Here is a 26,738-nt window from a genome sequence, read left to right on the forward strand (position 1 = left end):
CCAGGGGGTTGCTGGGTATCAGTCCCCCAACATACAGGCCATTCTCTCACCCCATGCCTCTCCAATTTGGGGGACCACTAACAGGCCTGTGGGTGTCTGGGTCTACAAGGGTCAGTATTTACGTCCACACATGCTTATGCAGTCAGTGCCCAGTGGTGAATCTCTGTGAGCGACTGTCTCTGGAGGTGTCTATCTACCTGTGTGGATTTGAATAGACATTTGTAGCTCTTTCTCATTCTTCCCTCCTGCGCAGCCCCCCAATACTTCCTGGTAGGACTCAGCTATACACACAACCCATCACCCTAAACACACTGGGTCCCGGTTGGCCCATGTGCCTGCCTCCACCTTGTCCTGTGAGCTCAGGGAGACAGGGGCCTGATTCTATTCTGGTCTAGATTCTCAGAGCTTGGGATCCTGCAGGTACATAATGGGCCCTCAATAAATGAGGTTTAATCGAAATGAGATGCTTGTGTGTACACGCTGGCTTCCACCACGGACAGAAGCAGAAAGATGGGGCACTTTCCATGTGCTAACTCTCATGCCAGGTAATTCAACAAAAGTTTGCTGAGTGGGGCCCACTCTGAGTCAGCCCTAGGAGTGGCTGCCGGGACACTCAGGAACCTGAGACCTAGTCTCTGCCCTTAGGCAATGCCCAGGCTGTGTCCCTCCAGAGACACGCATGCCTGTACCCTGATGTGTTATTTGTCCACGTACTTACTGTCTGTCTCCCCCATTCAGACTGGAAGCTTCATGAGATCAGGGATATGTTCTGTCTGGATTGCCCCAGTGTCCATAGCTCAGTACTCAGCATAGAGTAGAGGTGTTCTAGAAATAGTGGTGGGGGGCTCTAATGGATTGGGGTGCTCTGGCTCCCATCACATACAGACACAGAATATTGTTTGGCTTAAGATGGGACCCATGCTCCCAAACTGCCCCTGGGCCTCCCTGGGGCCCTTGCGAAAAGGGAAAGCCCCAGGCGGGCTATGGTTCTGCCTGGCGCCTTGCCAGCCCTGCCCAGCTGACTGAAGGCAAGAGGTAGAGCTGGGAAATTACCCTATTGTTCTCCAGTGATCCACCCTGAGTTGAACATGATCTTAGAGATGCTCAAATCCATCATCTTCATGAGGACCTGGAGGCAGAACTGATGCAGGGATTGTCTTCTCCAGCCCTGTCCCCCCGACCAAGTACCTGGCCTTAAAGTCATAGCTGTTGATCTTTCCACATCTTTTCAGGACAGGAAGAGAGCCCAGAATTGTGAGCTCAGATGGGAGGTTAAGTTGGGGTATTTGCACAGCATCTCACATAGATTTGTCTTCAAGCTTTTATATAGCCACCCATTCTCTCAGCCAGGAGCACCCTAAGGCCCTTCGCTGAGGCTATTCCCTTAAATCTCCAGCCAGAGTTCCTGGACCTCTTACAGCCTTCTCTCCTGATAGATTTGTGTTGGCGCTGGGTGGCTTACAGGCCTTGATTTCCTTACAATTATATGCCGCAATCAATTAATTTCTCTGGCTCTTGCATGAAGGATGCTGGTCGGTATCCCTCCCTTTACAAAACCTTCTCAATTTAAAAGACATTGTTGTCACTCTGTGCTGGTGTCTCAGGCCAGTCACGTACTGAACAGGAGTGACTTGGCCAGTGGCCCATGCCCCGTGACTCCCATGGCAGTATGAGGCCCACCAACCATGACCTAGAAATTCCTGTGGAGTCACCTACAACCATTCAGAGCCTCTGGTTGGCACATGCTAACCTGAACTATCACATATAGTTCATTTAATTCTAATTAAAAGCAAAAAAACCACTGTGGTGTTTTGTTAGCTTTGTCACAGGTAATAGAAGATTGCCTGTAGATTTCGTGAAATGTTTAAATAGCAACCTGCTGGCACCTTTGCAGGTGTCCAGCGGGAACCGCCAGCCAGGTCATCTCTGAGGGCCCTCAGCTCCGAGCAGCTGCTTGCCTGCACTAGGGGTCTTAACCCAAAAAAGCGAGGAATGGTTGGAGTACAGGCTTAGGGTAGCCCTCCTGGGCTCTAGGTAGCACACCAGCTTGGTGGCCACATACCCCTTCCTATTGCCAGGGGGACAGCCCATCGTTCCAGAGCCGGAAGGGACATGGAGAGTCACTTGGTCCAGCTGCCCATTTTTCACAGGTGAGGAAACTGAAGCCAAGAGAGGGAAAGGGACTTGCCCAAGGTCACACAGTGTGAGGCAGAGATGGGTTTGGAAAGCAAGTCCCCTGGCTCCTATTTCAAGCAGAGGATGCTAACAGTCAGATGCGGTGAAACTCTGCAACGGCCCACACTGCCCCTGTGCACAGCCGCATGCGCACCACCCCCCCCCCCCTGCACACGGCTTCATTAGAGGACACAGCCCTGACCTTGGAGCCGCCCAGGTGTTCTTACATCCTTGGCTTTCCCCACCTCACCTCCACTGCCCACATCCCCCTCCCACAGGGGCAGGTCCCCAAGCCTCCGGCTTCCTTCCGCTGGGGGAAGCCTGCCAGTCGCGCTCTGCGTCTTCATTCTGTGAATGGAGGACAGATGTGAACTCTTCCTCCCATCCAAGGAACAAGGCCTGTTAATTATAGATGCAGCATTGGCTATTAACATCTTGAACTTGATTTGAAAGAGCCATTGGTGGACTGGAACCCCCCGGAGCTGGTCCTGCTAAAGAGATGCAAATCTCGCCCCCACCTGCCTCCCACCTGCCTCTTCCTTCCAGCTCAAGACACCGCAGCAACACAGGCCCAGACCCCAGTGGGTAATGAGTTATGTGTTCTATTAAATTTGTTGCAAATGCTGTTTATTGAATTTTCTCCCCTGCAATATGCTGCTTTGTAGTTTGGCCCAGTTTGGGAGAATTAATCAACAGCTGGGCTTCTCATGTTCATCATCCGTTTTTCTTGCAATGGGCAGGAGGTTAATGAGGACTTTTTGCAGTAGAGGAAGAAAAGAGGATGGAAAGTGTTTGACCCCTCCCTCACACAAAAGGGGGGTAACTGTGCAAGTCATCTCTGCGCCCGCTTAAATATACCCTGTGGGAAGGAGGCAGTGGAAACGCAGTGGAACCGGGTTCGCCAGCTCCAGGCCGAGAGGCAGGTGTGCTCCAGCCAGCCTGTGGGTGCTCAGCGGAGACGCTGCAGTCACCAGCCAGGGAAGTGCTCCGGGGCCTGTGTGTCCTTGGAGGAGTGGGCAAGGTTTAGGCCAGAAATGGCCCTGGCCCTGGGGTCAGTGTATGAGAGATTAAGTGAGGCAAAAGCACTGGCCACTTGGCCTCATTGGCGCATCCATTCAGACGGGAAACATTTGTTGAGCATCGGCCACGGGGCAAGAATCCTGACAGGGCCCGGGTCTTAGTGTCCATCTGCCAGACTAGATGTGACCGCAGGTCCTTCTCAGCCCCCACATTCTTTAACTTGCCCCCGTACGCTCACTTCCTGAGCAACTTTCCTTGCTTCCTGCCCATTTGTGGCACTTACCACCTTGTCATGAATTGAAAAAAGAAAAGTTCGGTCTCCTCCACTAGGTTGTAAGGCCCATGAGGGTAGGGACTGGGTCTGTTTTATTCACCTCTGTGGACGCAGCCTTAGCACAGCCCCTCAACCACTGCCAGTGGCAAATGCATGTGAATTAATTCAGGAAATGTCTTTAAAGCACTAGTGTCAGACACTGTGCCTCCCGGGGATCCATGGTGAGCAGAACAGAGCTTGTCCCTAGTTTCATGGAGCTGACTGTCTAGTGGCAGGAAGGGGGGCGGGCAGAAGATGAGGGTATGGACGAGAGGGTCACAGCCTTGTGCCTTCCCTACTTCCAGATGCTCTGGTTCTTCCCACTGTTCCTGCTCCTTGCTCCCCCCTGCTATTCCAGGAATTCCATGACCACCAAAGGAGGCTGCTTGTCCAATGTCAAGTCAATGCCCGCAGCACATGTTGGAGTATGTTTTACTGTTTACAAAGCCTCTTGCTAGGCAGTGTCTGCTCCTAACCAAGCAGGGTGCTAGCCCTGGCTGCTGCCCTCCTCCTGTCCACTCCTCTCAATCACTCCCCTCCGCTCCTCCCAGCTCCAAGGGCCCAAGCAATGGGATTCCCAGGTGGGCAGCCTCATTTATGATTTTCCAGGGAGAAAAAGTGACGCGTGGCCCACAAGGCGGAGAGAACAGCTTGGACCGAACGCCAGCTATGGCCTCTCCAATGCCGAGCAAACCTCGCTGGACCTAATTAGTGTGTCACTGATAAAGCAGCAACTGACAGCAGATGCATGATGGGGAAAAGAAACTCTGCATAAGGCATGAGGAATGAGGGCCTGAGAGATGAGATGGGAAGAGGGCTGGAAGTCACCTGTCACGTTCACCTCCTCCCCTTCCTCCATGTGCCCAGAGCCTATAAAACGGAGTCATTCTGTTTGGCTCCCATGGGGGATGAGTGAAAAAGGGGTGAAGGTTAGGCCTGGAAGCCCTATGTCTGTCCAAAATGAATAGGCTGCCTGAGGCTGCTCTGGCCAGTGGCGCAGGCTGTGCACTGCACAACTAAAGGTACCACTTACAAGACAGTCATAGTTTGTGTATATACACATCAGTTTTCTGGCAGATGTCAGAATGTTTTGAGAAAGGGGTACCTTTTTTCTAATTTGCACAAATATCCTGTGTGACTCCCATTCAAGAGGCTTCTCTGAGGAACAGATACCTAGTAACAGTTCCCACACAGATACCTAGATGTTTCAGGGAGGCCTGAGAGGTGGTATGTAGTATAGTAAAGGGAGAACATGAGCGTTCAGGCCCTGCCAATTACCTGGGGACCTCCTGGGGACTCAGCTGCTGTGCTGGTAAAACAGTCTTTTCTCTCCTCTTCACTGAAACCCTGTTCTATCTGAAGCCCCTTCACCTGTTCCAACCAATCCCTTACCTGAGGGCCTCTCCTGAGTTCAGGGAACACATCACTGGCTAATAAGGACTGGTGAGGCACTCTTGAGACATTTTTGTTAGGAGCATCTTGAAGTCCAAAAGCCTCTAAAGCTTGAAGGAATGACACTCAGATGGTGGAATAACAGGCAGTGGGGGGAAGCATTTGGCTGGAGGTTGTGCAGACACCCATCAAATATTATAAATGCTCTGAGAAAGATAAAACCAGTCACAGGGATGACGAGAGGGCTGCTGCTGCTACTGATGACAATGGGGGTGCTGTCTGCCTCCCACACACAGGCAGGCCTCAGTCTTAGTTAACAGGAAGGAACTTTCTATGACAGCTTTGCTTTTCCATTCCTGGCCTCATCTCCTCTTGCTGCTTCCCCAGGGCTGAGCCCTGTCCAGATCTCTTGCTCCCTGAAGAATTGGGGCAGTGGGGGGAGATGATTCTGTACAGAGGATTAGGACTCTGCTCCCTCTGAGAACAGAATGTAATCTCCCTGCAAGGCGAGGTGCAATCTTCAGGAGTTTCTGTGCAAACACTGGCAGCATATGGCCCAAATCACTGCATCAGGCTCCACAATTTCTTTCGTGGTTTTAATAAGTACCCAGACATATCACCTCTGAGCTCCCGTGAAGCCCTCGTGCATCGGGGTGGGCACCATGAACATTCAGAGGAGTGTGAGCAGGACATAGAAGGGCAGGGGCACAAAATGAGACTGTGGCATAGGGGGTTGCGGGCAGGCTACCTTCCAACTTCTAGATGTTGAGTTGTGTGTGTGTGACATATGTTATATGAATTGTCCACAGGCCCTAGCTGTACTAGGTACACATATGGTTTGCATGCATTGAACAGCAGGGTAGAGACAGGCTGGATAGGCCCCCAGACGTGGTCCATGCAGTGTGTGACTTTGGTTATATGAGTGGATTCTGTATTGGTGGTGTGACATCTGCATGTGGGGCATTTGGGACAATCCTGGCCCTAGAGCCCCAATGGCGATTTGGCCCTAGTGGCTTTGTGTGTGGGCACTGGTATAGACATGCTGGGTCCTTGCTGTGGGGCTGGATACAGAGGGCGTGTGCGTGTCCATTGGAGCACCCACCTCCTCTGGGGAACCCACTGGGAGCTGTGGGCCCAGGGCTGCCATCTGTAGAGCCAGGGTCTGACTAACAACAGTAACAATGGGAACCAGATTGCGGGGGGGAGAGGGGTTCTGCAGAGGCCAATGGCGGGGTGGGTGCTTACTAAAATCTAAACAAATGTGGTCTAGTCACAATTTAGAGGCTGCTTCTAAATAACTTGCCCATTTATTCGATGACTATTTACTGATCTCACTCTACGTGGGGGACTGCCAGGTCTGGAAGCTGGGTGGGGTTGAGAGGATGAGGGGCAGAGCAGGAACCCAGGGGTGAATCAGGAATACATGTTCCCCAGGAGCTTCCTGTTTAGAGAGAACAGAAACAACCACAATGTGCCCACAAGTGTGCATGCCAGGGCACTATGGGAGGGTGAGGCCCAGTGGGGGTGAGCAAGAAGGCTGTATGACGAGCTTGCAACTGCTCTGAGCCTGGAGGGGTGAGGGCAGAGTTTGGCGAGGAGGATGGAGAAAGGGCTATTCCAGGGGAAGGGGCAGATTGCAAAAAGGTATGGCGGGGTCTCCACCTGGGTGGTTCTCCAGGGTAAAACAACCCATGGGGACTTGCCATAGCACTGAGGTGGACTGCAGGAGGGGACGGGAACCCAGAGGTTGATGGGGTCCAGCCAGAATGGTTTTGAGTGTCAGGCTTCAAGCCTTGCCCTGAAGACAAAGATGGGTGCCCAAAGGCAGGCAAGTGACTCAGCATTCTGGCCTATTTGAGGAACCCCTCCCCCAAAGGCAGGCTCTGGGGCCATTCCTTTCTGTTTGACAGAGGCCAAAAGTCCACGCACAGGGAAATCCATTTGTTTTTGGTTGCAGAATCATTAATAAAAAAGCCATTATAGAATAGTTTCTGAATGCAACAGAGCCCAGACTTTGAAATCTGAGAGGCTTTAACCAGGAAACAAAAAAGGGAGTGGGGACAGGAAAGGTTGTTTCTGTCCCTCCCTTCCACCCCCAAAGGCCTGTACATTTTCCAAGTCTTTATGAAGCTGGCTTCCTCTGGATTTTTCTGGCTCCTGGAGGTTTCTCAGGCAAATTCTCAGAGAATGTTTCACCATGCCCTAATGTGGGCCTGGAATTTATTCTCCATTTAGGGCCTGAGGTCTCAAGGGGGCAGGTCTAAAGAGTGCTTAGGTCAGACCTTGCTGTAGGGAGAGCCAGGGGCAGAGCTTAGAGCTGCAGACCCAAGGGAAAAGAGGGGGAGCAAGGCCTAGGAGGGAAGTGGGGGAGGAGAGACCTGTCCTGGAAAATGTGTCTTGAGAGTCGGAAGGGCTGAGATGCTGGGTTGTGTAACCCTGCCCAGCCTTTTCCTGGGGTGTATATTAGTGATGTGTGACGTCTGACCTCGGAGGACTGTGAGAATACATGAAGCGATGTGGGGGGAGAGCATTTTGCAGTGCAAGCACCGTGATCAAGTTGGGTGTCGTGGTGGTGACTGGGGTACTCCACTCATACCACCACCTGGGAAACCACCGCCCGCCCTGAGCTGCCTGTCAGATGCCTGACAGCCCTATGGGTTGATGCCACTTGCAAATTCAGTTCCTCCATGACCTTAACCTGCAGCCACAGTTAAGGTTTCATCCTGCAGGGGGTGGTGGGTGGGTTTGCCCACTGCAGAGGCGGGCAGAGCCCGCCGGCTCTCGCAACCTGACTTGGGTTCCGATCTTGGCTCCAGCACTTGTGGTATCTTAGACAACTTAATTTCTTTTCAGCTTTTTGGGGGTATAACTGATAGACTTGAGGTAACTTATTAACTTCACTGTGTCTTGTTTATCCTCTTTCCACTGTGGGGGAGCAAAAACCTGGTGCCTCCAAATGTCTTTTTGGTGAAAGGTGTATTTCATAGGAGTGGCTCTGAAAACTGGGCGGATGTTTTCTTTGTAAAAGAGAGCACAGGGAAAACTTTCTCTGTAAGGGCCTCTTCCTCACTGTACAGGGAATACCGAATCTAATCTCTTTTCAAGAAGGGCAGAACCAAATATGCCCTAGTTACCCCTTTGATGACCCAGGGATTCCACTCCTAGGAGTCTACCCCAAGAGCCAAGATCACTAGTTAGACGGGAAACCTGCACACCTCTGCTTACTGCAGCACTATTCACAGTGGCCAAGAGAGAGAAACAAACCAAATGCCCTCAGTTAAATGGATCACAATAGAATACTACTCAGCAATCAAAAAAGACAAAATCATGCCATCTTCAGCAACGGGGATGGAGCCGGAAGGGATTATGCTAAGCGGAAACAAGCCAGAAGGAAAGCTAAATACTGGATGGCTTTATTCTATGTGGAATATAGAGAAACTGAACAAAGGGTCAGGAAAAAGACAAAACTTACAAACTGACCATAGATCTGAGGCCTCCAGCAGCGGGTGGAGAGGAGTTCAAACAGGGACAGGAAGAACACAAGGGACTGTGGTGGTGGATAATGAATGCTGTAGTGGTGGTGTAACGGGGTGATCCCCAGGAAAGAGGGAGATTCCAGGTTTCCTGGCCCACCCAAAAGGAGGGTACGGCTGAGAAGGGAGAGAAGAAGCTGCAGAGGAGACTGGGGAAGGAAGGAAGCAGGATGGAGAGCCAGAAGGAGGCCTAGAGGAGGTACATGGAGCAGAAAGATATGTGAAAAGACTGCACTTGCCTTTTGGTCGTGGACTGGGTGACACAGATGCGTGTGAGACTCGTGGGGAGGTGACAATGGTGGTTTTGGACTTGATTTTGATTTTGCCCTTTTCCTCCCAGACTTGTCTGGTTGTTTCTGACCCTTTTCTGTGGGTCCCCACTGGAAGATGCCTTAGACTTGGGGCAGGCTTTGGGGCCTTGCTCTGGGCCAATCCTGCTTGGGTGGACTTTTACCCACGAGGGGACGGGTAACTTTGGGTGCTTGATTTAGAAACTAGATTCTTTGTCTTTCCTGTATTGTTTCCTAATTGTATTAAAGTTCCTTCCCATTAAAGTCTCATGTTTTGTGTTGATGCGGCGGATGGCAGAACCCATTTAGAGCAGGCAGGTTTGCCAGGTCTGGGCTGCCCCCCCCCTTCCCTAAGGCAGTGGGAGAACTATAGGAACTACACCTGAGGGGAGAAATCAAATAATGAACGAAGAGTAACAACACTACAAAAAATTAAAAAAATTCATCCCTTTTTTACTGTGCCTTCCCCAGTAACCACCCCAACTGATCTCTTCTCACCCCGCACATCATGTCCTTTGTCTTAGCTGGGGCTATTCAAGATGGCGTCTGAAGCCACAGGGGCTACTCAGCCTTTCTGGGTCTCTCCTATGTATAGGAAAGGCCTGCATGCAATTAGTAAACTTCTTTGTGGTTTTTGTCCCTCCTATTATCAACCTGATACTTGTTGGATTATCTGCCAGTGTAGAAGAGGGGTATGGAATGATTTCCTTTGAGCCCCTACACCTCCAAGGGTAGTGGTGAAGATTAAGTGATATTCTCACTGTAGTGCTGGCCCAGAAGAAGCGCCACAAATGCTTTAGGCATGTTCTCCCCACGGCCCAGTAAGAGCCCAGGCCCGCTGCCGAGGGCTACTATTTTAGAGACCAAGAGTTAGCCACTCGGTGGCTTCTGTAGTGCTTTCCCTGTTTCACCCTCACAACCATCCTGCAAGGTGCTCTGCCTTTGAGGTGGGCAGGGTGAGTCTCAAGAGGTAAACCTTACTTAAGTACCCAGTTGGTGAGCAGCAGGCAGGGCTGAGATTCAAACTAAGGTTTCCTTGAAAGTCCTTCAAAGTCCCTGTTCTCCCCCGCTCTGCCAAGCAGCCTCCATTGAAGAGCCAACCACAGGGAACATTGGTTCTGGCATGGATTGAGCACCTACTGCATACTGGGTTCTTAGATTGTGATGTCACTATCACCCGACAGGACACGGAGTTAGGGGGGGCCACTGTTTTGTCTCCCCCTTGCCTGCTGAACCCAGCACAAGCCCCGCCCTGGCAGGCCACCTGCTCTGCTCCCACTATTGTCCCTCACTCTCGCTCATCCGGGCCTGCCGGCCACGGAGCCCCCTCCCAGCTTCCCTGTGCCTGTGTCAGGGCACCAGGAACCCCACTGTGGAACTTCTAAGTAAGAACAATTATTTAGTAGTGTTTTTGGAGAGAACACTTAAGTAGAATTTTTGTTTATTTTTGCAATTACCCCTTTTGTTCGTTTTCTTATTAGCCCCACCTTGAAGTAATTTATTCATGACCTTTTCCTGCAACATCTTTCATTCTCCAGACATAATCACATCTTCTGGCAGGAATCCCTTTCCCTCCTGGGGTCCATAATTACTCCTGCAGATGGGATTATTGGTGCTAATGAGAAGAGGGGGAGAAGGCTTGGGAGGGGCCAGGCTGGGTGGGGTCTTAAAGCTTGAGGGCAGAAGTAAGGGGGGTGGTGTCGTGTGTTCTTCCTTTGTTCCAGACTTGCAGCCTCGCAGGGGTGTCAGTCTGCATCTTTGCCTGCGCCCCAGAGCCCACTGCTCCCCTTCATGTCTCTGAGTGAATGCGGCCTAGCACTTTTCCAGTCCTGCCCAGTAATGCCTTTCATCTCAGCTTCCACCAGTCCTGCGCTACAAAGAGCAGGTTTGTGTCCTGTTTTGCAGAAGATAAAGTTAAGCCAGAGAGGTGAAGTGACTTGGGCAAAATCAAAGAGCCAGTAAGCAGGCAGCAGACCCAGGGCTGGAGTCCTCCTCAGCACTGACCTCCTGCCTCCACCCACCTGCACAGGGCGGGGCCTGGCCTGGGAGCCACAGCCCAGCTCCTGTCCTCACAAGTCCTATCACCTAGGACAAGACCCACAGCCATTCTCAACTTACGTTGCCTCCTCTATGCAACACAGACACCACCTCTCATCCTGCTTTCCTCACTGCTCCCCTGTGAGGCCTGACCTCTCAGGGGTGAGATGCTGCGGTGGGGGTGAACTGTAAAGAGCTGCCCCTGGGTTAGGGACAACTACTAGTGTTCCTTCCCTGAAGAAACAAGATTGCTGGGACCGTCCCCCATCCTAGGAAAAGGCCCAAGAGTCAGGAAGCTGGTTATTTACCGCAGACCCACAGCTCTCCTCACATTCAAACAATTTTGGTTTGTGGCTCAAAGTATAGGCTCTGGGTTCAGACAGCAAGAGCCTCACTTACCAACTAGGAAGGTGACCTCACCTCTGGGTGTCAGATTCTTCCTCTGAAAAGTGGGGACCCAAACAGCCTCTACCTACAAGGTGTTGTATGTATAAGAGAGACCACAGGTAGAAAGGCCCTGGCCAGGGCTGCGGCTGTGATCATGCTTCAATGTGGGCCTCACCATCCTAGTCCACTTCCTCCTGACCTTGGGGAAGTTTCTCTGACGCAAAGGTCTTCCCCACTGGAGTCCCTAGGGTGGCCAGGACAGGGAGCTGGCAGAGGTGGAACCCCATCAATGCCAGAAACGTGTACAAAAAGAAACCTGGGAGTGTGTTTAAAGCACAGAGACCAAGACTCCCTGGTGGCACAGGGGTTAAGTCTCAGCACTATGAAGCTATCGGCAGCCACTGCAGCACAAGTTTGATCCCTGGCCAGGGAGATAACCCACATGACACAGCAGACCTCTCCTGATTCGTCCTCTGCTCCCCTCAGCAGTGTATTTCAGTCGATCTGCCTGTTCTGCTCCTTACTCTGTCTCTGGTGAATTCTCTCACCACGCCCCCCCCCCCCCCACCTCTGTCCTGTACCCCAGGTCTTGTATGCATAAATAAATCTTAAAAAAAAAAAAAAAGGCGCAGAGACCTCACATCTACCCCAGCAGTTGCTTCTGTGGCAAGAAGAGAGTCACTGGCAGTAGACATGAGTCCGAAGTCCCAGCTCCAGGGCCCAGTGAGGAGGGCACTGATAAGATGTAAGGAGCATGGCAGGGAGACAGTGGCGTGACACAGGGACCATTAATTTTTATAACAGAAGAGGCAACAGTTTTCCTTCATAAAACTACAAACCTGAGAGTCTCAGAGTAAGACTGGCCCAGCCTAATGAATACCAATTTTCTCTACTTTGCTCTGTGGATTCATCGCCAACATGATTTAACATCCAGAGGGTCCCCAACCCCACTCTTACCTCCCAATCTCTCTCTTCCCTGGGAAGAATCGGTAGGTGTCTGCTCTGGGGACAGTCCACTCACAAGATACAGGCAAAGGTGGAGAGTATTGCACTGGGGGTTTTGTCGCTTGCTTTCTACCCCAGTTCTGCCAATGATTTGCTGTGTGAACTGAGAATAGGTCACTTCCCTATCTGAACCTTGGTTTCCTCCTTTGTAAAAGGAACATTCTTTCCACTCTGCCACTGTGAAGAACAGTTTCTGTTTTGTGCTCATACCAAGCATTATTGACCCATTTTATAGATGGGAAACTAGGGCTCAGAGGCTAGTGTGTTGCCTGGGGTCACACAGCTACTGAGCAACAGACTTGGGATTCCCATCCAAGCCTGTCTGACCTCATAGTCCAAGCCCTGTGCTTCAGTGTGTCAGCTCTACACACTACACAGGGCACATGACTTACTGGTATCTGTTACAAGCCAGGCTTTGTTCTGAGCGCTGAACCTGTTTTATCTAATTCAGCCCTAACATAACATTAGGGCACGGTACCACTACTTACCCAATTTTATAGACAAAAACTAAGACTCAAGCAGCTTATGTCACTGGGCCTAGATCACTCCACAGGCAGTGGCAGAGCTGGGATTTGAGCACTGAAGTATGAATGTGTGTGTGTGTGTTTATATTTTTGGGTCATTTCTGCACCTCTGCACAGGGCAGGTAGAGGGTAAGTCCCTCATCCCCCCGCAAAGCATCCAGGAAACTCTTTTACTATAATAATTAGTTAGTCAAGGTGGGGGGCAGGGATGCAAGGCTGGCTTTCACTCTTAGGTTAATAGCCTGTAGACCTCAGTTTGACGAAGAACAAAACTAGAACAGGAAAGGCACGTACGTTAGACATGTCATCTGGCTGTAATTCTCAGTCGGTTTTCCTCCTAACCTGCAGCTGCCATTGCTCCCCAGTTCCAGTTTTCAGGCCTCACAAGAGGTAGATATGCATTCTACCCCTCTGGGGGTGGTGGGGCTCCTGGGGAAGGGAGATGTCTTTAAAGGACATCAGAATCCTTGGAAGAAAATTCAATCACTGCTCCACTGATCTGGATTTTCAAATCTCTTGCCGCCCCCTCCTGCTGTCCTGGCCAGAGCAGCTGAGGTTTGCGTATGACCTACCGACAGCACAGAGAAAGGGGAGAAAAATGTGGAAACGAGTTTGTTCATTTGGGTGATGGAGTGCCCGCTCCCCTCGCCAGCATGCAGGGTTCAATAACGGCAGACAGGGCTTCAAAAAATTGCAGCATAAATAGATGAGCCCTTTAAGGTAATAGAAATTCTGTCATGCAGGGGAGAAATATAGTCCCTGAATCCCAGGGGAGGGGACACGGGGCCCCTGCCCCGCCTCCCATGATCCCCATCCCCATTACAGCCATAGCTGGAAGGGAACATCTGAGCTGAGGAATGACCAGAGGGCCCATTATCTGGCAGCCACATGGGCTCCATGTGGGGAGAGAGCTTCTGGGAGAGGGTCTGGGAAATCAAGTCTTTGCAGTTCAGCAGTGACCTCACAGGCTGGTCCCTGCAGGTGTCACGGTGGCAGCAATTAGTCCAAGAGCAGTAGAGGAGGCTCGGCCAAGCTGGCCGCCTCAGTGAGCCTTCATTAAGAAAAGCCGGCCAGGGGAGGAGCGTGGAGGTCAAGAAACCCGCCCATGCTCTCGTGACGGCAAAGACTATTCTCAGTTCTGTGGTCATCCTGGGGAACTCAGGAGCCCTTGACAACCTGCAGCTCCCAGCCCTCAGCAATCCAGGAGGAAGCTTCAACTGTTTTCTTCCTCTTGTCCTCATTTCCACCTGTACCACCAATAGGGCACTCACGAAGGCAGCTATGCCCACCACTATACCACCAAGGCTCAACAGGGCACTCAGGCCAGGACAAGTCAGCCTATGATGGGGAGTAAATAACAATAGTGGTAAATAACAATAGCAGCATCAGAGACAATAGTGATAATCAGGGCCTCCCTGGTGGGGCAAGAAGTTAAGCACAGCACTCTGAAGCTATCCGCAGCCTCTGCAGCGCAAATTTGATCCCCGGCTGGCTAGAGAGCGACCCACATGGCGCAGCAGACCTCTTCTGCCTTGCCCTCTGCTCCCCTCAGCAGTGTATTTCAGTCAGTCTGCCTGTTCTGTTCCCCACTCTGTCTCTGATGAATCCTCTCACCCCCCCGCACCTCTGGCGTGTACCCCAGCTCTTGTATGCATAAAATAAAAATCTTAAAAAAAATGATAATCATAGCTAACATCTGCTGCATCTGTTGAATGATTACTAATATTCCAGGCATTCTAAGTATTTTCTATGCACTGATTCATTTAATCAGCCCAATAATCTGATGGGAGTTATTATTATGATTCCCCTTTCATATATGAGGAAACAGGCACACACAGATGCACACAGAGGTCATGTCTTGTCCCAGATCACACAGCTAATAAAAGCAAATCGGGACTGAAGGGGAATCTGGCTCAAGTCTTTGTGTAACCACTACCCAGTGTTGCATGAGGTAGAAGCTCAAACCATTTGCCCATAGAATGCAGAGATGATGTTGGGGGACAGTTGCTCACTCCAGTCTCACTGCAGTTGTCTGTTTGTCCAAACTGTAGAGAAGCCAATAGATAGATTCAAGACCCAGCCATGCTGGCAAAGCCCCTTGAGAAGTGCCAAGAATTTCCTTTTTATGAAGGTGAGTTCTGGAAATTTCTGGGTATTCTTCTGGAGCTTATGGGTATTGCTCCTTCCAACAATTTCATTCATTTAAAGAGAGTGTACTAAGCAAGATGTGTACAAGATGGTAGGCATGGGAGGTGGTGGTGGTAGGAGATGCAGGGTTGGAGGCAACACACTCTGACTTATGAGCCATTGCTATGGGAAGAGAAGAGATGGAAAGCTTAATTCTGAAAAAAGGAGTATTCAGGGAAGGCTTCATGGAAGAGGTAGCTTTTGATCTTTGCCGGAAAGACTGAGATAAGGACAGTGGGGAGGCATTCTGTAAGATAGGAAAGCTTGAAAAAAATACAGTAAAGGCCCCAAAGCAGACACTGTGTCAGCAGGAAAGTGAGTAATGTGTGGCCACTGCACAGGTCTGCAATAATACTTAGCAACAGAAGTTAGGGTGGGCTAACTAGTTTTGAGGGCAGGCTACAAAGGAATGTGGTTTCAGCTTTATTCAGAGGATAACAAGAAGCTACAGAGAGAGGTCATGTGACTCCATTCTCCAAGAGTACTAATAGCTTTACTTAGTGCCCTTACCATCCAGATGGATACAAGAAATGGCCCTACTTCCTGGCTCACCCCTCACATGGATACTCCCAGGACTCTGCAAGCCTGACCCCTCTGTCATGTGACCCCTCTCTCTGCCCTCTTCCATTCCATTCACCCCAGTGTTCTCACTGAAGAGCCTGCTTCCCAAAGAAGCACACCCCAAGAAGATCCTGGGGACTGCAACGTGCTGAAGCAATGCCCCTCCCCAATTTAAAAACTCTCCTTTGAATTACTGGCTCCCACACCATTGTTCTATTGGCCAGAGAATCTCATTCCCATTTTACAGACCAGAAGTACAAGCCCCCACGTTTAGCAGAACCAGAGCAAGCAACTCGATTTCTTGCTTTGTTTTCAGGTCTCTTCCCCCCACTCGGTAGCCCCAATGCAATTCAGCACTGCACGCCTCAAGTGATTCCATAACTGCTGCCAAGCTAAGATGTAAAATGCCCAGACTCACTTCTCACCTCCATCCCTATCTATTTTTCCAAATATCAACAGTCATGTCCGCCCCACAATGTCTCCTGGCCTTTCAGAGTGACCCACAGGAGTTTGGGTGGTGCTGCCTGGAACTGCAGCTATGCATGTTCCTGGTTCTGCTCCAGCAGAACCCAGCAGGGTATATAGTTTATCCTGGGGTGGGGGCAGTGCTGGGCTTTAGAGAGTTAATCTTAACCTACTACTCTCATAGTTCACCAGAAACCACTACCATTTTACTGGGTGTCTACTACGTTCCCAGCACTGAGCTATGAAGTTTCTTACTCCCTGGCAAAGTGTCCTCTTCATAGATGAGGAAATTCAGGCTTATGCAAGACAAGTGACTTGGTACCAGTGGGCAGGGTGGAGATTGGAAGACCAGGATTTGAATTCAGATTTACGGGGTTCCATGGTAACCTGTCCACCAAAGATCATCAATTAACAGAGACTGCAGTGCCTCCCACCACTACTGGCTACGTAGTCCTGGGTAAGTCACTTTTCCTGAACTTTAGCTCCTTATTCACAAATTGGGGACATGAAAGTGCACTTCCTTGGAAAGAGTACAGATGTTGCTGCTATTGTGAATATGATTGCTGCTGTGCATAAGCTCTTTATGGCTGGAGGGTGTTGATTAGACTTCCCATACCCCTATTTCCTCACATGTCATTGGTAGAGTAAATACCCAGTGTCCTGGGAAGAAAGGAGAAAAGAGTGTGAGAGTTACATGCTTAGAATGCCAGGTAGGACTTGCTTCTGCTCTGTATCCTTGTGCCCTCAGAGGGTCGGGGCTACCTGGCTGGAGTAGTCACATCATTGGGCTCCCAGCGCTGGTTCTGTACTACCCCATCAACACTCCTCACACTATGTTCAGCCTGAGACCATTCTCAGCCCTGAAAGACTCTGCTTTCATAAAGCTCTCCCCACATCCTCCCTAAAGTGCCCTTGGCAGAGAGACCTCTGGTGGGAGCAGACAGCTGAGGATGTGGCCTCAGCCCATTACCATATTGACTCATAATAGGCAGGACTGATGTGACTCCTATTTTACAGATAAGGAAACTGAGGTCCAGCAAATTGAAGTCACATGTCCAATGTTACCGGGCCTAGATCAAGACCTCCAAAGAAAAGAGCTCTTTTAATTAGTCTCTAGTTAATTGCCCATCCTGAAAAATCTTTCAAGGAAAAAGGCAGGTTCATAAATTCACAAACCAACCAACAAATAAAAGCATGGCTAATTATTACTGACCACAGGACATTTGGGAGAGGGTCTCAACCAAGTCTGCTCTTCTGATTGCCCTGATCCCCCACTCTTATCAGAGCCAGCTAATTGCAGCAAGTCACATTCATTCAGAAGCTAGAGTAAGAGCAAACTTAACGACTTCCCCCTGGGAGCCAGGGCATGCAAGGAGTCATGCTAGATGAGAACAATGGGCTGTTCTGTAATCACCTTTCTGCTCAACACCCAACAGTGCTCCAGAAGAGCCTTTCCAGGTATAATGAGGCTGGGCAGGAGAAGATGGATGGGAATTCACAAGGGCTCACCAGGGCAGCTTGGTTCACAATCTGTCTTAGCCCCAAGTTTGAGGCAGGCAGGACTCCACAGGGAGATGATTTCTACAGCACCAAGTCTGCTCAAGTTCAAGGGCAGGAAGTTGTTTGCATCCCAGATGGGAGGGAGAGAGGCAGTTAAGTGGACCCCAGGCTGTTGGAGCCCAGGCCTGGTGGCTGTGGGCACAGAGACACTAGCCTCCCTAGGTCTTCGCACAGCTCGTTTCCCCTTCTGGGGAGCAGTGTCTAGGTAGGAAGTTGGGGGACAAGGCGAAGCAAAGAGGAGGAACTCTGAGCAGACCCGTAGACAAATTACATAATCAGACTATGATAACCACCATGAACTTCCACCTTTGCTCACCCTGCCCCACCGATGCTTGGGCACACACACACTCACACTCCTTGTTTTTACTTTCCTTCATTTCCTGACTTTGCTTATCGAGTCCACATAGTAGGCCATCTTAGAAATCACCTCATCCTTCCACTCGTCATTTACATGTACAGGAACTGGGCCCCTTAGAGAGGAAGCCACTTGCCCAGGTCACAGAACTGCCCCGGGAGCCAACCTGAGCTGGGTGGGGATCCCCTACCATAGTCTGATGTGGGCAGTTCACATCTGCCTCGGTCACCTGATCACTGGGTTAAGTGAGATTTTTACTTCCAAATGACTCTTCTCTCCTATGCAAATGCCAAACCTAGGGCACTTCATTTTTTTTTCTATGGAAATTATGGACAAAGCTCACAGCAGTAAAGGTAAATTAGGAAAACGGCAGAAGGAATAGACTTTCTTTACCTTTTCAAGATGCCATTGCAGTTCATTTTCACTCAGTTTTATCTGCACTGGCGCAGTGCAGAGATAGCTAAACTGTTTTGCTCTGCAGACCAGGGGCAACCTCCCACTTAACACAGTGTCCCCAGGCAAGCCCTCACCCCCATATTATGACAAGAACTTCCTTGCAGAGCAGGGGCCTCCACCCCGGCAGCATGTTGGCCTCAGCCATACACCCCCAGACCATATATATGGGTTCTAGCATGTGTTAGTAAGGCTTCCAATGTGATGCTCATGGATAGTCGAGATGGAGTACCACAGCTGCACAGCCCCTTCCTACTCAGAGTGAGGACCGCCCCACACCAACCAGCAGCAGCAGCTCACAGCTTGTTACAGAGGCAGAACCTTGGGTCCCACCCCAGATCTACTGGATCAGAACCTGCCCTTTATTTAATAAAATGATTCCCAAGTTCACTAAAGTCAGAAGCGCCACGACACAGTACTTTATATATCCCATCACTACACCTCACAGCAACTTGCAAGGCCTGTGGTCCACAGATGAGGAAACTGAGCCTGAAAGAGGTTAACTCATGGCTCAAGGTCCACAGTTGGTGAGCTGCACAGCCGGGGTGGAGCCAGGTTCCAAAGGCTACTCTCTCTACCGCACAAACCACTTCCATTATGCAAAAAGTATGACCATGGAGGTGGGAAGCCATAGTGTTTGGATCTTTGGCCCTCCCCTGGGCGGGACCCCCTCTACCTTTGACAGGTTTCCACTTCCAATGTCAAGTTCCCTGGAATCAAACCTCATAAAGACCAGCATAATTCATGAGGAAATACAAATAGTAAACAAACACGTGGGAAAAGGTTCATTCTCCCTAGTAATCAGAGAAATGCAAATTAGAGCAACATTGAGGGACCATTTTCTACCTATGTAATTAGCAAAAATTTAAAAAAAAAAAAGAAAGAATGTTAGCAAAGTTGTTTTGAAATAGGTACATTCACACACGGCTGGTGGCAGTGTGGATTTATAGGTGAGGAAAGTAATATGGCAACATCCATCCAGAGCCATAGATACATTATGCCCACTGCCCCTGGGAATTCACCCTAAGGAAACAATTCAATGGAGTTGGGGTACCTCCGCTTGTAGGAAGATGCTCATTGCAACATTTGCTGTGAACACTGGAAACAATATTCAGCAGCAAGGGAATGGCTGAGTAAACTGGGGGTTCATCAGCTCCTGCAGTTTATGTGGCCATTTAAAATGATAATTAAGAAACCTGAGCAGCAAATGGGATTAAAGAAAGCAGAATGCAAAACTGTAGCTGTATACCTTGGTTATTATGATGTAAAAATATTGTGTGCTTAAGGATGGGGACAGGGAGGAGCCAGGCACAAAAGACAAGGGGGGGGTGTATTTCAGGGTGAGGGAACAATGTAAGGACCCCTCATCCTCCTACTGCTTTTACAATTGCCAGTCCCAGCAGGATTGGCCCTCTGAGAACAGTCTTGGGGGCCCTCCCTTCACAGGTTGTCTCTGAAGAGGACGCAGAGACAGTTCCATTCTTTATCCCTGGCTGCAGGGCCACACTCCCCTCTCCTACCCTCATGGGAGAGGAGCTGGACCTATTTTGTGTGGGAATGAGGGGCAGGGAGGCTATGGGAGTTCCCTCCCATCTTACCATGAAGCCGGGGGCACAGGTGCAGCCCCCCGTGATGCTGTGGCAGTCGCCGCCATTCTGACAGGTGCAAGGCAGTTGGCAGCCCTCACCATAGTAGCCAGCAGGGCAGGACTCGTTGCAGTGGGGGCCAGACCAGCCTGGCTGGCAGGTGCAGGCTCCAGTTACCGGGTGGCAGCTGAGCAGAGAGAAGAGAGTCTGGTCAGGCATTTGGCTGTGTCCCACCCTCTGCCCACCCCAAATCTGGTCTGCCCACCCCAAATCAGGGTACAGGATCAAAGGACCTCTGAGGTTAAACTGGCCCAAGAAACTGAGGCTTGTGGTGGTTACCTAACTTGCCTTACACACAGCCACAAAGTAGCGCAGTCAGATGGCCTGACTCTCAAACAAGGGTTCTTTATAAAACAAATACACAGACAAAAGCAGAGGGCAGCCTGTGTAGCCCCTTGTTTTATGGACCATGAGGTCCAGAGCTTCACCCTCTCCTCACTCAAGGTGGATGCCTAGTGTGGGGGCAGGCACAAGAAGCTAGTAGTGAGACCCAATGGCTCTGCATATTGGAAGTACTCAGCAAACATTTGTAGAGTTAAAATGCAAGGCAGATGTGGCTTCTCCTCTCTGGCAAAGTCTGCTTTGGAGGGGACACCCTCCATCTGTGCTTCGTGAGGGCTCTTTAATAATGACAAGCTCTTCTCCACCCCTGATCTTTGCAGGCCAGAGAAAGGACCACTTGTCTGGAAGCAGGGTTTGCTGACATGGCCTCTAGAATGTGGGGCACCCTCTGGATGGCAGAGGTCTCTGATGGAACCTATTTGTGATCATTCATGATCAGAAGGGATATCGGGAGTGGAGACCATGTGCTTCTCAGAGCTTCTGCATAATTAATCAAGAGTCCCAGCTGCTGTGTCTGAAATCTATCAGTACATCTGCTCAGAGGCTGCCCTCCCCATGGGCTGTTTCCAGCCAGAGCACAGCATGGTATTAAGGTTGGCACATTCTTGAAGATCTGGGACTCCTTTATGGGTGACTTTAAAGACTTCTCCTCTTGCTTAACTTTCTTAAACTGTGCTGCACAAGAGAATTGGTGATGGTTCATGGGTGATATGGTGACAGGAGAACTGTGGAGACTACAATGATGTAAGGAAAAAATAAAAGGAGGGGAAAGGCTTTATTTCAATACTTCAATTAAAAAAAAATCTTTCCTACCAAACTTGGTGTTCTACCTCAGAAAACAAATGAACAAAACTGTGCTTTAGTTTAAGCCTCTTCCACCAGCCTCCCATTCTTCTCTCTCTCCTTCAGAAGGGTCAGACCTGCATTGTGGTCTGCTGTTCTCTCAGCATCCCCAGCCCCCCTCCATGACAGCCATTCCCCTAGTAAATCTCCACAATTGACCTCTATTTTGGGGATGTGTAGACTAACATTCCAGACAAGGTGCTGGATGGCAGAGACAAGCCTCTCAGCTTTCCTGTGTCCCCTGCTTCCCTGTTTCACAGTACTGCCCAGGGGACATGGTCCGGAGTTGCATGCTCAAGGCTGGCAGGATTTGCCAGGGTACAAGTCTTGGTTCTGCTAAGTTCCACAAGGACGTGGACTTTGTCTTCCGGGGTCCTTAGTGGCTCCCCAGCACCTGGCTCATATTCACTGCCCGATTAAATACTTAGGGATGAACAGTACTTTCACTCGGTGTACTGATTTTCCATGTCTGTGGCCTTGTTTGTCATCTATCTCCCTCACCGGGTGGCAGTTCCATGGGGAAGGGCCCTTTGTCCAGCAAGCTCACCTCTGTGCTGCACCCCGGGGCCCAAAAGAGCCCATGGCACACTGGGGGTTCTCGGTACATATTTGGCCAATGAATTAATGAACAAACTAATTGTGTGGAGCCCAGCCAAACTGAATCTATTTTGGGAGCTCTGATTTTCTTATGCAAAATGAGGGATGGACAGGAGCAGACAGTTCCTGAATAGTAAGTGCAAGTAGCTAATCATCATTTGGGAAAATATTTAGGCTCATTAATCATCAAGTCAAACTAATAACTGAATACCACTTTTCCTCTATCAAAACAGTAAGGATTTTAAAAAAGGGACGACACTCAATGCTGGTGAAGTTTTCTGGAAAACAATTTGGGGCTATATATCAGGAGTTGTAAAAATATTCAGACCCGTTGGTCTCATAATTCCATTTCTAAGAATCTATCCTAAGGAAATAATCATAGTTGTGGAGAAAGATTTATGCACAGAGATGTTCCCTGAAGCATTATTTATAACAGAGGGAAATGGAAGCAATTTAAATAATAATAAATAATATGTGACCAGGCTATTAAAGCAGCAGGCACTCTATACACGTATTTCTAATCTTCAAATAAGCCGGTGAGTTAGGCAGTAGAGGCTCTATTTTACAGACAGCACTTGGAGGTTATGTGACTTGCCCAAGGTCATACAGCTAGGCCAGTAGGAGATGGGATTCTAAGCTATTCTGTCCACTGCCTCATGCAGCCTCTGAGAACAGGGCACTGGTTGAATGAATCAGGACAAATGAAGGAATACTAGAGTAATATGCAAATGTGTTCCAAACTACTTAATGATATAAGACTAAATGAAACAAGCAAATTGTAAACAAAGTCAAAATCTAAAATTAGAAAAAAAAGACAGAGATATATAGATACAGATGTGCATGAAGAATGAACCAATTACAATGAAATGACTTTTGTGTTCACCCTTGGGTTGAATAATTATGAGTGATTCTAAGTTTTTCTTTAAATTTCTATGTATTCTCTAAGTTCCCCCAAGCTGATCAGCTATTATACTTATACACAGATGCAGAGCAATAAAGATTATAATGATATGAAAACGAAGAATGAGTTTGAGGGATGAGTGACTGAAAACTTCCTGGCCTCTGGGGTTCCAGAATAGATCCTTCCTGAGCCCCAAGCACTGTAAGGGTAGACAGTGGCCTCACAGGTACCAGGGGTAGGGGGTTCCTGCTTGGTGGACCTCAGATAGTTGTGTGGCACTGCTCTCTGGTGCTCTGAGCGCAGCTCTTAGGCATGGACTTTCTGGGTGCCAACTTCCCAGGGACCTCCTTTGAGGTTCTGGTTTAGGGTTCGAGGGACTGATTCTGTCACCGTCGTGGAGACTGATGTGCGTGGACCCAGGGGGTAAGCCCCAGAGTTTCTAAAGTGTCTCAGTGACTCTCTGCTCTTCCCACCCACAGATTCTTGCATTACAGATAGTGGTTCTGGCGGGAACACCACCCTGCGAGTCTACTACCAGGAAGCTCACCAGCATGGGTTTCTAGTATCCCTTCTCACCACCCCCCACCCCCCTGCAGTGTTGTGCCTCAGCTGCTAGCCTTTGGCTGCTTAGAGGTATGCACTGGTGCTGATTTTACTTTATACTCTGAGAACCAGAAAGCTCAAGACCAAATCTGAAATCTTTTCTTTCTTTCTCCTTTCATGTCTTAAAAGTTCTATTTTAGGGCCTCCCTGGTGGCGCAGCGGATTGAGCGCAGAGCTGTGAAGCTGTCTGCCGGCCTCTGCAGTGCCGGTTCAATTCCCGGCCGGCCAGGGAGAAACCCACATGGCGCGGCAGACCTCCCCTGCCTCGCCCGCTGCTCCCCTCAGCAGTGTACTTTGGTCTACCTACTTGTTCTGTTCCCCACTCTGTCTCTGGTGAATCCTCTCACCTCCCAAACCTCTGGCCTGTACCCCAGTTCTTGTATGCATAAATAAATAAATCTTTTAAAAAAAGTTCTATTTTAAAAAACGAGCATTCCATTGTCATAGTTTGATTACTTGTTATATACTGTAAAATCTCCCAAATCCTCTGAAAAGAGGGTGGGGAGTGACTGCTGACTGAGCAACCATGACTGAGAACTGTAAGCACCAAGCTGCCACAGCCACCTTCCCCATGTGTTCCCTGCTTCCAACTCTTCTCCCCAGGTGGCATAAGCCATTTCCTGGGGTCACCTGGCAGGCACTCGACTGCTGGTTAGGCTCAGGCAAAAGTCACAGTTCTGGTGTTTAGGCTGGTAGGGTTTGTTTAGTTCTCCCAGGACCCCTCCTCCTTATTTTCTCCAGACATAGATTAATCACAAGTTAATAGGAGCCGAAAGCTGAACAATATAGGAGTCTTTTCGGGGGGGATTTCTCTGCCTTTCTGTCGGCTGCTCTGAGATTTCTATCAATGCTGCATCTGTTGGCTAAATCAAATCTTTCAAAGGTAATACACGATCATGCTGCTGGAATTTGTCTATGACAATCCAATTGTGGCGGGGACCCATAAGAGAACTGACCCCCATGCTTCTTTCTCAAGGTTATTCCTTTAGGAGGGAGGGTGGTTTCTTTGTATGTGCTACAAAGAGAGTGGGATGTTGGGGAATCTCACTGGCTACTTTTTCCTTCTATGGGGCATATGAATTTGACCTCTTTGAAGCTGCCTCTCCAAAAGTGCAAAACCAGAGAGAGGCTAGGGTGAATGAGGTCTGGATTTCTTTGGATGGGGATTGGGAGTATTCTGTGTCCCAGCAGAGATGCTCAGGTATTGCAAGCCCTCTTTTTAGGGCTCTGCTGTAAGCTCTTGCAGAAGTTGGAGTGGGGGGTAGGAATGAGGCTAGGCTCCTGGGGAATCCATGCTCTACCTCTTGGAGAGTTGGGTGGAAGTTTCATTTTCAAGGACCACAAGGGAAGTTCTCCCGCATTGGGCTGATGAAAGTGATGGGCAGATTAGGAAACAGACATAGAGAGAGGACAGGTATCAGGACACAGCTCAGAGAGAGACTGAGACCAGGACTCAGGGGCCCCAGGTGCCACCCAGTTCCTGCAGCTTAACTGAGTGGGATTAGGCGTTGTGGGAGCGCTCTCTTTCCCAAGAGGTTTCTAAAGGGACACGAACTCAGGGGAAGAGAGTTGTGACCTGGATCCAATCAGAGTTAGGGTGCTGTTGTCTGTGCCCAAGAGAACAAAGTCAAGTGTATTGCAAGATACAAGAGCCCAGAGGATCTCAACCTTGGGTAATTTGGCTCCCCACTCCCCGCCTGCCCCAGGAAATACTTTTAGTTGTCAGAACATGGGGGCAGGGTGTTGCTAGTGGCATCCAGTGGGTAGAGGCCGGGGATACAGATTGATGTGATAAAGCACCCACAGCAGCCCCCGCAATGAAGAATTACCCAGCCTCAAAGGTCAGTAGTGGTGAAGTTGAGAAACCAAGCATTAGACTGAACAAAAACTGAGTGTGGGGGGCTCAGTCACTGGGGCAGTGTGCCAAGAGAAGGGCGGAAAATTAAACAAAAAAAGGCAGACATCAACTCAGGAGCAGAAGCACCTGAAGAAATGGACTGTTTAAGGTGAACTCAGTGATTCTTTTTACTGAAGGCCTACTCTGTGCCAGGTGCAGTGCAACACCGAGGCCACAGGGATGCACAAGTGGGGCCACCTCTGCCCTGAGGAGGCTGCTGTGACAAGGCTCCCTGTGTGGAGCCAGCAGGAAGACACTGAGGAGCCCAGCACAGGAGGAGCGCGGAACCCCCCCTCTCCTAAGAACAGCTATGCCTCCCAATCCCTGAAACATGACACGCATTAAAGACAGTAAAGCAAATAATCATCAATATTGGATGGGCTGAGATTAGCGACGGAGAAGAGGGAGTCCTTCCAGATTAATAATGCATCGAGGACTCCTTCAGAGGAAGAATAAATTATGCAGGGCACGGCTGCTCAGGCACGGGAGGAAAACAATAGCTCTTTAATTTGAGGGTTGGTTGGATCTCAGTGGAAGGGACTCTCCCTGCCTTGAAACTCAGCAGCAGCCTTGCTTCCTATCCCTGAGTGGGTCCTCCCTTGGTTTCCCAGCAGGGGTGGGAATCCTGGGACTGTCCCCCATCCATGGAAGAGGTTGAAGCATCGGTCCTGTCTCCTGACCAGCCATGCAGGAGTCCCATGTTTACGCCTTGGAGTGTTCACCTTGCCCTCCAGAACCAGCCCAGAGGCCACCTCCTCCAGGAAGCCTTCCAAGATCAGAATAGCAATCTTCTGTAGTTCTTTCTAGACACAACCCCGAGTTACAGTTATTTGGTCACATGTTGGGACCCAGCATGCACAGCCACATAGATTTTGCCAATTCTAAGCTGCACTTTCTCCCATATTTTCACATCTCTGACATTGGGTGTGCTATACAATTAGTGATCCATCATGATTCAGTTGATAGCATTTTCCTTTTTAAAAAGCCTATACAATAAAGTTGTGCTTCACTTCAGGTGGTGTGTTGTCTTTGGAGAATGTGGTAACAGGTGCCCAGTGTGTGTGACTGCTCCAGGCCTGATCCTGAGGGCTGACTGACTTGTGGGTTCTCAGTATTCACTGAATGAGTAACAGAGAAACTGGGTGCTCAGGTCATGTAAAGGACAGTTCTGTGACTCCACGGCAGTCTCCATCCCAACTCTCTGTGCTGGTGGGCATCACCTCACAGTCACTCAGCTGTAGGGACTAAGGACCGAGGGCCATTCCATCTAAGCCATAAAACTTGCTAAGATACAGCTGCTTGCAGTGGACAGTGATTTTATGGAGACTCAAACTCTGGAAACGAAGAGGGGCTGAGGCCAAATCATGACTGCCCCAGTGCCAGGGCTGTAGAGCCGAGTTCTCTTTGGCTGGCAATCAGCAGCAGGCCCACTGCCCAGAGTGGGCCTAGTCCTCCTGAACTAGCCAGTCCTCCTGAACTATGGTGCGGCCTCATGGGAAAGGGAGACTCCCCATCACTCCCCCACCCAGATAGAGGTGTACAACCAAAGGGCAGTGGAGGCATTTATCTGGGGCTCATTCCTTACCAGAGGGTGGGGCCAGCTGGTGCAGGATGCAGGAAGCTGGAAGTGAAGGGAGCAGGAAAGGGAGCCC

General features: G+C 49.8%; 1 protein-coding gene across 3 annotated transcripts in view; it reads right to left on the bottom strand.

Moving 5' to 3' along the window:
- Window positions 1-26,738, bottom strand: part of MEGF11 (multiple EGF like domains 11) — a gene marked incomplete at both ends in the record, with an annotated part of 211,858 nt that overhangs the window by 32,615 nt on the left and 152,505 nt on the right. For all 3 annotated transcript variants that reach the window (XM_084239762.1, XM_084239761.1, XM_084239763.1), the window contains one exon: window positions 19,856-20,030. In XM_084239762.1, coding sequence (XP_084095888.1) covers window positions 19,856-20,030 — 175 coding nt within the window. The remainder of the gene's footprint in view (window positions 1-19,855; window positions 20,031-26,738) is intronic.

The sequence above is a fragment of the Talpa europaea genome, assembly GCF_964194135.1.
Source record: "Talpa europaea genome assembly, chromosome: 8".
Lineage (NCBI taxonomy): Eukaryota > Metazoa > Chordata > Mammalia > Eulipotyphla > Talpidae > Talpa > Talpa europaea.